The 11,372-nt window shown below is 49.7% G+C and overlaps 4 protein-coding genes across 4 annotated transcripts; 2 read left to right on the top strand and 2 right to left on the bottom strand.

The window, feature by feature from the left end:
* Positions 1-277: 277 nt before the first annotated feature.
* On the bottom strand, positions 278-2,061 carry CORC01_00935 (uncharacterized protein; the record flags this gene model as incomplete). Its single annotated transcript, XM_022612591.1, has 5 exons — positions 278-650; positions 714-820; positions 876-1,010; positions 1,080-1,121; positions 1,171-2,061. The coding sequence occupies 5 exons, from the start codon at positions 2,059-2,061 to the stop codon at positions 278-280; spliced, it is 1,548 nt and encodes a 515-aa protein (XP_022480752.1).
* A 3,724-nt stretch (positions 2,062-5,785) lies between these two features.
* On the top strand, positions 5,786-7,119 carry CORC01_00936 (uncharacterized protein; the record flags this gene model as incomplete). The annotated part of the gene is made up of 3 exons (XM_022612592.1): positions 5,786-6,010; positions 6,066-6,652; positions 6,717-7,119. The coding sequence occupies 3 exons, from the start codon at positions 5,786-5,788 to the stop codon at positions 7,117-7,119; spliced, it is 1,215 nt and encodes a 404-aa protein (XP_022480753.1).
* Positions 7,120-9,173: 2,054 nt separating this feature from the next.
* Positions 9,174-9,383, bottom strand: CORC01_00937 (uncharacterized protein; the record flags this gene model as incomplete). Its single annotated transcript, XM_022612593.1, has 1 exon — positions 9,174-9,383. One exon carries the CDS (start codon positions 9,381-9,383, stop codon positions 9,174-9,176), a length of 210 nt encoding a protein of 69 aa, XP_022480754.1.
* A 318-nt stretch (positions 9,384-9,701) lies between these two features.
* CORC01_00938 (uncharacterized protein) lies at positions 9,702-11,293 on the top strand (the record flags this gene model as incomplete). Its single annotated transcript, XM_022612594.1, has 4 exons — positions 9,702-10,005; positions 10,060-10,110; positions 10,170-11,148; positions 11,200-11,293. The coding sequence occupies 4 exons, from the start codon at positions 9,702-9,704 to the stop codon at positions 11,291-11,293; spliced, it is 1,428 nt and encodes a 475-aa protein (XP_022480755.1).
* Between the last annotated feature and the right edge of the window lie 79 nt (positions 11,294-11,372).

An 11,372-nucleotide genomic window follows, 5' to 3' on the forward strand; every position in this document is an offset into this window, starting at 1 on the left:
CTCTAGCTACAGCAGACTGACCTAGTTTGATCTCAAGTTGTGTTCTCCGGGCTGACGAGGCGGGTCCCCCTCGATATGGGAACCTTCCGGTGCCGGCCACCCTAGGCGCGACTTTGATTTCTCCCGCAAGCAGTTTTCGATCAGCATTCTCTCTCGAACTTCATATTAATGTTTCGATCATTGTCAATTGGCACTAAGCTTCATCCTACACCTGACTTCGAGTTTCCACTCTTCTGTAGACCCATACGAATCTGGATCTATGCCCATCAGCCACCATCTAACTCTTGTCTGTCACCTCCACATGGGATGCCTCCGCCTCCTTTAGCGCGGATGAGGCATTGCCCGCGCCCACTTCGGCAGTCTCACCATCGAACAGATAAGCCATGTTCTCCAAAGTGCGGCCTCTGGTCTCGGGGTAGTAGAACCAGACGCTGATGAGCATGATGACGAGAACGGCCAGGAAGACAAAATAGTACTTCCATTCGACAGTCTCGAGGGCAATGGGGTTGACGAATGTGTTGAAAAAGATGCAGCCGATGCTTGTCATTAGTGCAACCGTGAGACCCTTGGCGCGTAGGCGATATGGCCAAATCTCGACGGGGTAAGACACCATCAGTGGGGTCAGGGCAATGTCGTAGCCGAGGTAGAATCTGCAGAAGATCTGTCAGTTGGTCTTGGTCTGGGCCGAAGCATCGATGAGGACTGGAGCTTACATGAAGAGGAACGGAATCACTGCTGTGCCAGTTGGTGCATTGCCAGTATTGGCAAAGCTGCCGGAGAGACCAGTAACAATAGAGAAGGAGATCAACATGATGGTGCCCTGTCTTTATGTCAATGGAGTTCTTTGGGGAAAACTACACGCTATCACGACTTACCGAAGCCAAGAACAAGCCTCGCCGGCCGGCCCTGTCAACCATGATCGCAGCGGTAGAGGCGCATATGAGATTCCAGATTTGTATGCAAGCTGAGATGAGAGTTTGGTCATCGACAGAGGTGATACCGACAGATGACTAGTATGCCACACGTTAGATTTGGTTCTATTCTGCTAAAGGTGCATGTGTTTTGGTGGGTTCACTCACAAGTACCATGGCCAGGTAGTAGCTGACAACACCAACACCACACTAGGACGAGTTAGCAGACCATCTCGCGTACGAGTCAGATGGTACTTACCCATTGCGCGAAGACTCCCAAGCTGACAGAAATAAAGAGACGGTGTCGGTTGCCAGGGGTGCTCCAGAGATCCGACCACTTTGTTTCCGAGTGGGCTTCCTTTTCGGCTTGGATAGTCTCTTCAATCTCCATCATCTCAAAAATGACGAGAGGTGAGTGCGAGTCGCCGCCGGCATGATTGCGAGCAATAATTTTCCTTGCCTCGTCGGTTCGGTCCACCGACACCAGCCAGCGTGGAGACTCTCCAATGAGTAGCAGGCCGGGAATTGAGAGAACGGGCAGGGTGATTTGCAACAGCGAGGGCAGTCGCCATGCCCAGTGGTCGAGGTTTCTTGTGCCGTATGTTGCCCAGGCCGCCACCACGGCACCAAAATACCAACCACAGTTGTATAAAGCGGAAACCAACCCGCGGTGCGTCGGGTATGCGTTCTCAGTGATCAGCAGAGGCGCCGAAAGGAAGAACCCAGAGGCAAAGCCGATGATGAAGCGGGCGCAGACAAATGCGGCGTCGTTGGGTGCAGCGGTCTGCAGGATCGATCCAGCACCTAGACAAACCCAGGACACGTAGATACCCATCTTGCGGCCGTACTTGTTGCAAACCCACGCGGCAATGGGGTACACGAGAACATTGCCGAGGGAGTAGGCAGCGTTGACGAATCCAAGCCAGGCGCCAGTCGGCTGCTTCATGAACGCATGCCACTGGGGCAAGGCCTGAAGTCCGTTCATCATGGAGCCGTCGTATCCGTTTGCGGAGGCACACATGATGAGGGAGGCAATGCAGAGGTTGAGGCGTAAAATGTGAGTTTGCTTATACCAGGGGCCAATGTCTGGCAGGACAGCCGCCAGTTCAGCACCGACGGCTTTGGCGTTTGCTTCGCTTGTTTGGCCCATTCTTGGATGGATACCAGGGAGGACAAAGTTGGATGAAGGCAGGATGGTTATGTCCAAGCAGAAGATCTACTAGGTGGACGGGCAACCTGTTGCTATATATCATATCCGGAGCCATAGTGCTCTGGTGCGTTTCTCCTTGGCGTCGAAAGTAACAGATGTGGTCAGCTCGATCTTCGGTGGCCGGGGAATGGCAGCATCCGCGTGAACTTCGGGAGGAATTGAATGGCTCGACGCTGGGCCTGTCCGGTGTCTGATGCCGGGGAGAGAACCCCGCATAACTCCCTGCTACTTCAAGCGCGGCAGTGGGCCAATGACGTTGGTGACCAGGCCAGACACGAGTTCATGGATCGTCAATGGGTTGCGAGAACCCGCTTCTTGTACCACGCTGCCCATGGAGCCCCCAGGTTTTCCGTTTGATCTGTGTGGATTCGTGGAGGATATAATGCGGGTTGGAACACCTGGTCTCTCCACCAGGGCGACGAGGGGAGGCGGCGGCTCGCCCTTCCCATTACTCTTTCCAAGCAAATGACTCATGTCGCGGTCTCGGTGAGACTATGCGGCTTTGTCCAGGGGAGCGGACTGGCGGACCGTTTCTCCCTCGCATTAGATTTGAATATGTAGGCTGGTCGATGTCCTTGTAAATATGAGGTAAGTCCGCAAGTTTCAGTTGTTCAAGCCCAAATTGTGGGTTCACAATGATTGATTCTACGCCCTAGACGTTGAGAGTCGTTTACAGTTTCCACGCTTAAGCGAGCATTTTATTACAGGAGATATCAATGTTGAAGAAACGGTCTGCTTTAGTAAAGTCCGACTGATTGAGAAGTTTGGACCCCGGGGTAACGTTAAGTTACGGTTCTCGGAGGATGAGGTTGGTGTGTTCCCTACCCAACTTCCATTGTGGAGCAAGACAGTTGGCGTATCCTCTTGCTGCACACACACCGGACCAAATCCCGATGTAACTAAAGCCACCAAAACTATACCAAGGAGCTTATTTGACAGAAGCAACAGCTGTCGGCTGCTGCTTAGGGCTTAGATTATCACGTTGAAATATGGAAAACGAGCATGAGAATTTATCGCTTTTTAAACATTCTTGTCTAAGTCAAACTTTACGATACTCACTTTTGAATAACACGGCATGGCTCAGACAACCAAGAGAATACCACTCAAAATGTTACATGTGTATAGCTGAACGCAGAGAGGATCTGAAAGCCTTCAGCTATCAGACGCAGCAGCTGGCAGCTAGCTACAGTATCAGCTCGGCCTCATTGAGGTCTACTCCTGTTACTAAGGAAGTCAAAAGTATAATATAGAACATTTGCCATTGTAACCGTCTTGACGAGCACAAGATGAGTGTCACGCCAGCGACAATAAATAAATAAGAAGGACCATACACAGTGCGGATAGATTCTATATGTATGAAAAGAAAAAACATACATGTAAATAGTGGAAACAAAGGTTTTCAAGAATTCGAAATTGCTAGGTTCGGGGGTTCATAGACTGACTTCAAATCGATCGGCAATCCATATCAAGCAGTGCTTTGAATCAGAAACCGCATTATCTCCTGATTTCATCACAGTAACTGCAGTCCAAGCCTTTTGACTCTGCCGGAGAATCTCGAACCTAGAGTTTGAGACCTCAATTTTGTCAGTTCAATTCTGTGAGGCCAATTTGTCGTCTCATTTACATTCCCTGATACCGTGTCAATCTTCCAATCACGAGTGTGATTGAATTCATATAAATCGGGCTCAATTTCCGCCACCGATTTAGGTAGTGCTGTTGTAGACTTTCTACTACACTTGAGGGGGCTGTAAAACCTACGAGGAACTATAATACTGAGCGGTTACGTCTCTTGAACATCCTTCATTCGAGAGAAACGGGAGGAGCCATTCTCGAGAACTTGCCTGAAAGGGAGGCCGAGATGGATTTATAGCATGTAAGAAATACCTTGAGGTCAGCTATCGTCTGACTCAAGAAAGAGTCACTAGTTTTCAAATTAAGGTATGTCTTGCGGAGTCTTTTGGTCATAGTTCTGTCCTCCCATTATGCCTTTCATTTTGGCAAAAGCTGGAACTCCAAAAACCACCTGAGACAGCCAGGTGATACGTAATTGTCATGAAAAGGCATTGAGGGCTTGGTATGCCAGAGGAACGGAGCATGGTGCATTCCTTGACGCTACCTTCGGTTACGTCACAATACACGACAATTGCCCTTAACCAACAGCTTCATTAACACGTTTTATAACGTAATTTGCGCTCATAGACTTAGTTGCATGTACAGATCTTGACAATTGATTTAGTACATATGAGTGCCTGTGGCCACACTTCATATGCCGATGGCATCTGTGAGTCAGCTTCAAAAGACTTGCTGTCTCTGATGCCAGTCCCGAATTCTGGGGAGGGCAATAAGCAAAAACAGCAGATGATACAGCTAGAATCTGGTGACTTAAGGGGAAGCTTCCTGGCTTCGAGACCCTGGAATCACGCAGGATTCGACAGAGTGTTCTCATCTCTCACAGGCTGTACTGATTATACCCTCATGTCACCTCGCTTCCGCGCATCAAATATGTGCGTCGGCACACAAAGCGTCCTCAGCAACCCAGCAACTCAAAGAATCAAATTCCAATTAGTGTCTACCTACAAAAAATGGGCATCCCACCTTGTCTTGGTGGCCAAATCCTGCCGGCTGGATATGCCCCCTATTACCGCCTCATGGATCAACACATAATATTAGCCAGCAGAGTCACAGAAACTTCCCCGGGGTGACGGAGATTTATGGGCCGAAATTAATGACAGTGGGAATTTCCCGATGGTTCTGCTGTCAAATTATCGGCCTCATTTCATAGTCCTACGTGGGTGAGCGTGCTGCCAACTTAGCTCGAAGTTTGAGCTTTTTGCCCCATGAGCTTAATCAAAATATTGCCCGCTGCCCGCTGTCGTGAGTGTCTTCCAGATGCCATTCCACAGTGTAATTGGAGCATCTCAAAGTTTGAACTATTCATTTTACCCACAACAAAGTAGTTAAATGGCGAGCTTAGTCATCAATGGACGAATCAGAGCACCGGTATTCTCAAGCCTGATGACAGCAAACAGGGGGCAAATTCTGAAACCTTGCTTTCCCGGGAGGCTATCAGCTGTCGTCCGGGTCCCGGAACTGGAGGGAATAGTGCTTGGTCTGTGTGCGTGACCTGATAGACTGGGAATTGCCCTGTCCGACGCTATGGCGCTCCATGCCTGCCAATCCCATCAGGTCTGAATCGAAAAGTCTGACTCCAACTGACCAGCTAACTCGATGTAGTCCACGCCTCGTCTGATAGTTGCGTCCGGAATCCCGACGGGTTCCGGTTTCTTACCACATTTAGCCCCATTGCCACGTGCTCTAATTCACTGGGCTCCGTCCCGGCAGATCTGCACTACTGCATGAATTTTGCCCAGTCTGATGGTTGGTACTTCTGAGACACCCCCGCACTCCACGTGTAAGTTGACTCACATGGTTGATGTCAAAAGAAGACATCCTTAGGGCGTCACCCGAGGGCCAGGGGAAACGAGAAGATGGGCTAAATGGGCAGCATTGTCTGGCGGAGATGAGGGAACTCTTTCCCAAAGTCGCACTGCACGATCCTCAGGGTATATTATATCAAAGGTCGTTTGGTCCCGTCGACGTCGCTTGCGCGACATTGCGCAATCTAATTTTCACTATTCACCTGCAAGTCCAGGAAACGTTCAGAATGTATTTTATACCCCTTGTTGCAGCCATCGCCATTTACGCGTTCCTAGTTCGGGCGCTACGATATCGACGCCGCGATGGTTTCCAGCGGAGATTCCCGCAGTACCAAACACGGGAAGAGATGGCTTCATTGCCATTATCAGAAGCCGCTTCAGTGCTGCGTGAACTGTCCGAGAGGGAATTTCCCGTAACCTTCTATACTTCTGTTTCCTTCGCACTATTCAAGGTCGGTAGTGGAAAAGATGATTCAGAAATGCAGCTTCGAGCTAACACAACCACAGACATATGGGATCCCAACGATCTCCAAACTTTTGGTAGCCACGAGCCAGCTTTCGGGAGATCGCACGGCCTCAAAGCGTAGAACAGATACGGGAGTCCTGATGTTTGAAATCATCTACAACGCACCAGACTCCAGACGCAACATCGACGCCATCTCTCGTGTTAACTTCCTTCACAGCCGCTGGAGGCAAGCCGGAAAAATCTCCAATGACGACATGCTCTACACCCTCAGTCTCTTTCTCCTCGAGCCCCTGCGCTGGATAGCATTATACGAATGGAGGGACCTGACCATGTTCGAGAAGAACGCTTTGGCTATTTTCTGGAAAGATGTGGGCAACGAAATGGGCATCTCCTACGAGTGCTTGGTTCCCCACATGAACCAAAAGGACGATGCTTTGGCATGGCTTGAAGCGCTCAAAAAATGGTGTTTGAAGTACCAGGAGCACAACATGGTCTACGCCATCTCAAACGAAAAGCTGGCACACGCGAACGTGACTCTCCTCCTCATGGATTTCCCCGAGTTTATGCGCAATTTCACATTCAGACAGTTGCGTTGCTTGATGGAGCCCCAATTGCGACAGGCCATGGGGTAAGTAGCCGTGGTGGCTGCACTTTCAGAAGTGGAGTGAATAGCTGACCAATTCTGGTACCAGGTACGAAACCCCAAGCAAGCTGGACTTCTTCATCTTCGACAATCTCGTAGCCTTCAGACGCGGCTTCCTCAAGTTTTTCTGCCTTCCGCGACCAAAATGGTGGACAAATCCTGTCCTCAAAGATGTCGACGAAAAGACCGGCCGAATGTATTTGACGAATTACCTCGCGCACCCATACTATATCAAGCCGAGCTTCTACTGGCGATGGGGTCCCTCTGCTCTATACACTAGGCTGATTGGCGGGCATTTGCCGGGCGATGAAGGTTCAAAATACCACCCAGATGGATATACTATTCCAGAGGTCGGTCCCGACGCGCAGCGGTGCAAAGGCAAGGACTATATGGACCGTACGAGAGAGAGGATCAGTCAATCCAGGGGCTGCCCCATGGCATTTCAGGCATGATACTAGGAGAAGATTGCGGTTCAATGCAGCAAATGGTATATGGGGGGTTTCTTTCGAGTCAACTTACTGCCGTCAAGCCTCACACCTTCTAATGTAGCTAAAGTCATTGAGGAAAACCTGAACGACTATCATTGGTTAAATCTGAAATTTTGCAATACCTTCCCTCTATATATTGAATGAGCGTGGAGTAACTGGACTTTGAAACCGCACGACTTCGTTTCTTAGAATCGCGAATGCTTACACGAACAACTAAAGTGCTGAACCATCGATAACTCACACATCAACGTGCGATTAGACACACCAAAAACTCCCCGGCCAAATTAAGAATTCTTACGTCTATATGCCTTGACATCCACCAGGAAGTCGCAACAGGTGCGTCTGCCAAGAGGACCTAGACTCACCTATTCTTGGGGTCAAAAGCCTAAACACCGGCCATGGGACGAGTAGCTTCACAAACTCATAGCCGCCAAAGCTTGCCCCATCTATGATCTTGATTGGCTACGGTCGAGGTCCGGTCGATCTAGTCAGCATCCTCTCAGACCCCGACATTTCATGTCGCAGAGGCCTCGCGTGTGAGCTCGCTGTACATCAACGCATCGAAAGACTCTGACGACCTACATTGTTACGGGAGCTATACCCACCAACCGGTCCCGTATTACTTAAGTATAGCTAAGCTAAAAGTACTTGGCTTGTAGTTATGTCACTGGTACTTTTGGGTGAATAGTCTTTCGATTGTGCAAATAGCCAGGTTGGCAAGGTGTGCTGGTTGCCACTGTTGCCTCTAAACGCGTGCCAGCCCTTCACATATATTAACAGGTACAACGACGGCAGGTCTGAGACTTTCAAGCCACAAGGTGACAAGACCCTGAATTCGGTTAGTGATTGGGCGTACCTTAGGCAGGACATAGTTTGGTCGGCGACGACAAGAATCACTTGCTTAAATGGTTTCCAGGCCACTTCTCAACTACCAAAACAGTGGGCAATGATCCATATTCCTGTAGGACAATGCGTCCTGCATCGAACAATAGCGGCGGACATAGCTCAGTTGGGAGAGCGTCAGACTGAAGCGGGCTTCATGACCGGAAAACTTCAATCAATCAATCTGAAGGTCGTGTGTTCAATCCACACTGGCCGCATGTTCTATTTTTGTCGTGCCTCATTTTTTGGAAGCCCAGGCAGTAGAAATGTTGCGCCTACTTACTTATTTTGCACATTTGACCGTGGGATTCCTGTGTCAGTTGGGTGAGTTGAGCAATTTGGTCACTAGGTACATGTAACTAACCTAAGTAGTTTAAAAAGAACCGCTACAAGTGGCGCAATGTTTTACAAGCTACACAAGGTAGGAACAAGTTAAACTGGATAGTAAGTAGTTCGGTACCCTCTCAACGAACGATGTATTCGAACATGTGTTCAATTTTTGATTTTGACAATTCCTCAGATGTAGATAGAGCTGGGTCCTTCACATATGACTAGGAACGATGGACGACAAAGCTGCTGATTATTCGTCATCTCTTTTCCAACATCCTTTCAGAACGTTCAGCGTGTACTTATGGACCTTCTTATTGTTGAGACTCTTCTCTTCAAACATGATCTAGATAGCGCCTGGTGTCACTGGCGTTGCTTGCTTGGCTTTCCCTTGACTCAGTGACGCCTAAGCCGGCATATTGAAATTGAGAGAATGAGTGTTGAAATTCCAATGTCACACACTCAGGGGAGTTACCATTGTGAAACAAACAATCATAACCACAATTCTGAATAAATCACCGATGGAAAGCCGGGTATTTTATGTGCTGGCTCTGACATCGCGTGGCGGGACACCTTACAATAAAAGCACTGAGAGGCTTTGCTCAAGTGCGTGGGTGGCTAAGAGTCGCCTGCGAGCTGATAAAACGACATCTCGGCTGTTGCTGTAGAATATGTTACAACTGCATGGGTCCCTCGTGAACTCTAAACCCAATGGGCAAAGATTCAGGGGTCAAAACCTGGCCAAGTAAATGCCACAGCAACGGTCCAGTAACATTGATGGTCAGGACAGAGTCAGGGTCCATCGTCTCCTATTGACTTGGGTAGCTAAAAAAGCCCGGATTTCTGGCACATCCGCCAGCCTGGATATCGGATACCAAAGTGCCGGGACAACACTCTGCATGCATTATTAGCATCCTCTTAGCGTTTGATAAGAACGTCAGACCTCCAGAGTTCACATGATCTTCTACGTACTCTATTCGATCGGCAGCCGGATATGGTCCCCAACCGCAAGATATCATGGTGTTTTGTGATGATGAGTATCGGAATTGAGTCGGGATGTAAAGACGGTGCCCGACTTGCGATCACACTGTATGCATTTTCATGGATTATCTCGGCGAAGCTACCCTTATCTTGGCCAGGGTACGGACCAAACGAGTGCTACACTTACCTGTTCAAGGGCTAGCATCATGATAAAGACATGGGGGGAGAGTTGGTAAGTCAAGATAAGGTAGTACTCGGCAATAGGACATTTAATAGGACCAGCGACGCCAACCCTCTCTGGATTTGGAGTTGGCCCAGTTGCTTTGCATCAAATCACCAATACTAGAACGCCCAAAATGACTGTACACAAAGTCGATGACGGCAGCGCCATGCCTTCCGGGGTGACTGACGATAAAATTAGGCCGCCTTCCGTACACAACGAGGTATCTTCCCTCAAGGGACAAGCCTTGACGACGCACGAGGTCTTCAAGGATACGGAAGATGGCGTCCAGTTCCGTACGGTCAGCTGGCAGAGCGCCACGATCATGTTCCTCAAGATTCAATTCGCCATGAGCATCCTGAGCGTCCCTGGAGCCTTTTCTACCCTTGGTGCCGTTGGTGGTGCCCTTTCTCTCGTCGGATGGCACGTTCTCAACACTTGTTCGTCTCGTCAGACTCAACGTCAGCGACTGCGATGCTGACCGTTACATCCAGATACCGCAGTCATCCTGGGCGAATTCCGCAATCGCCATCCCGAATGTCACAGTATGTCCATATTCATCTTCATTACCGCAAGAGTCGTCTTCATGTACTAATGGCTGTAGCTCTGGCCGACATGTGTGGTCGCCTCTGGGGTCGCGTCGGCAAAGAACTCGTCGGACTGCAGATTCTCATCGCCCAAGTCCTCATCTCGGCAGCAGGCATTGTTTCGATTTCGACCGCGTTCAACGCACTATCCAACCACGGAGCGTGCACCGTCATCTTCACTTTGGTGTCTGCGATCCTCATCACCCTGTTTTCCGCAGTACGTACATTCAGCCGTCTAGGCTGGCTCACCTGGGTGGGATTCACCACCTTCTTCATCGCCGTCTTCATTTTCGTCGTCGCGGTCACACAACAAGACCGTCCTGCCATTGCTCCTCCAGGCGACTTTGACCTCGGCTGGACGGCTATCGCCCACCCGACTTTTGTTGCCGGCATCACCGCCAGCGCCAACATCTTCATCAGCAACAGCGGTTCTTCCATGTACTTGCCCATTATCTCGGAGATGCGTCGCCCGGATCAGTACAGGAAAGCTGCTTTGGTCACGGGTGTCCTCGTCTTGGCAATGTATCTCTCCTTCTCGCTGGTCATCTATCGGTGGTGCGGCGTCTGGCTCGCGACTCCTGCTTTTGGAAGTGCTGGCCCGCTGTTCAAAAAGATCTCGTACGGTGTTGCGCTTCCCGGCCTCATCATCGGTGTCGGCATCTACCAGCACGTGGCAGCCAAGTACCTGTTTGTGCGTATCTTGAGAGATTCGCAACATCTTCAGGCCAACACCGTCATTCACTGGACAACCTGGGTTGGCAGCAACATGACACTCGGAATTCTCGCCTTCATTGTGGCAGAGGCGGTCCCCATTCTCAACTATCTCCTGGGACTCGCTGGTGCTCTCTGCTTCGCTCCCTTCAGTCTCATATTTCCGGCTTTATTGTGGATGCAGGACTTTTCGTCGTACCGAAAGGGAGGTGCAGCAAAGAAAGCAATGTATGTGTTTCACGTTTTCGTTGTGCTTGTGGGCCTATTCATGGTGGTGGCCGGGACGTAAGTATATTATATTCCTTTCCTGGAGAACCCAAACTCATCAGTTCACAGATATAGTGTCGCCGTGTCCATCAAGGACGCGTATGCGTCGGGCTTGATTTCGAAGGTTTTCAACTGCGCGGACAACTCTGGCACAATCTCCTGATGAGATTACCGCTCAAACCAGGTACTTGGAAAAAGGATCTCAACTGTCTCACAAAAAGTTGTGTCCAGAGTAAGTTTGC

The sequence above is a fragment of the Colletotrichum orchidophilum genome (assembly GCF_001831195.1).
Source record: "Colletotrichum orchidophilum strain IMI 309357 chromosome Unknown Scaffold_5.1, whole genome shotgun sequence".
NCBI lineage: Eukaryota > Fungi > Ascomycota > Sordariomycetes > Glomerellales > Glomerellaceae > Colletotrichum > Colletotrichum orchidophilum.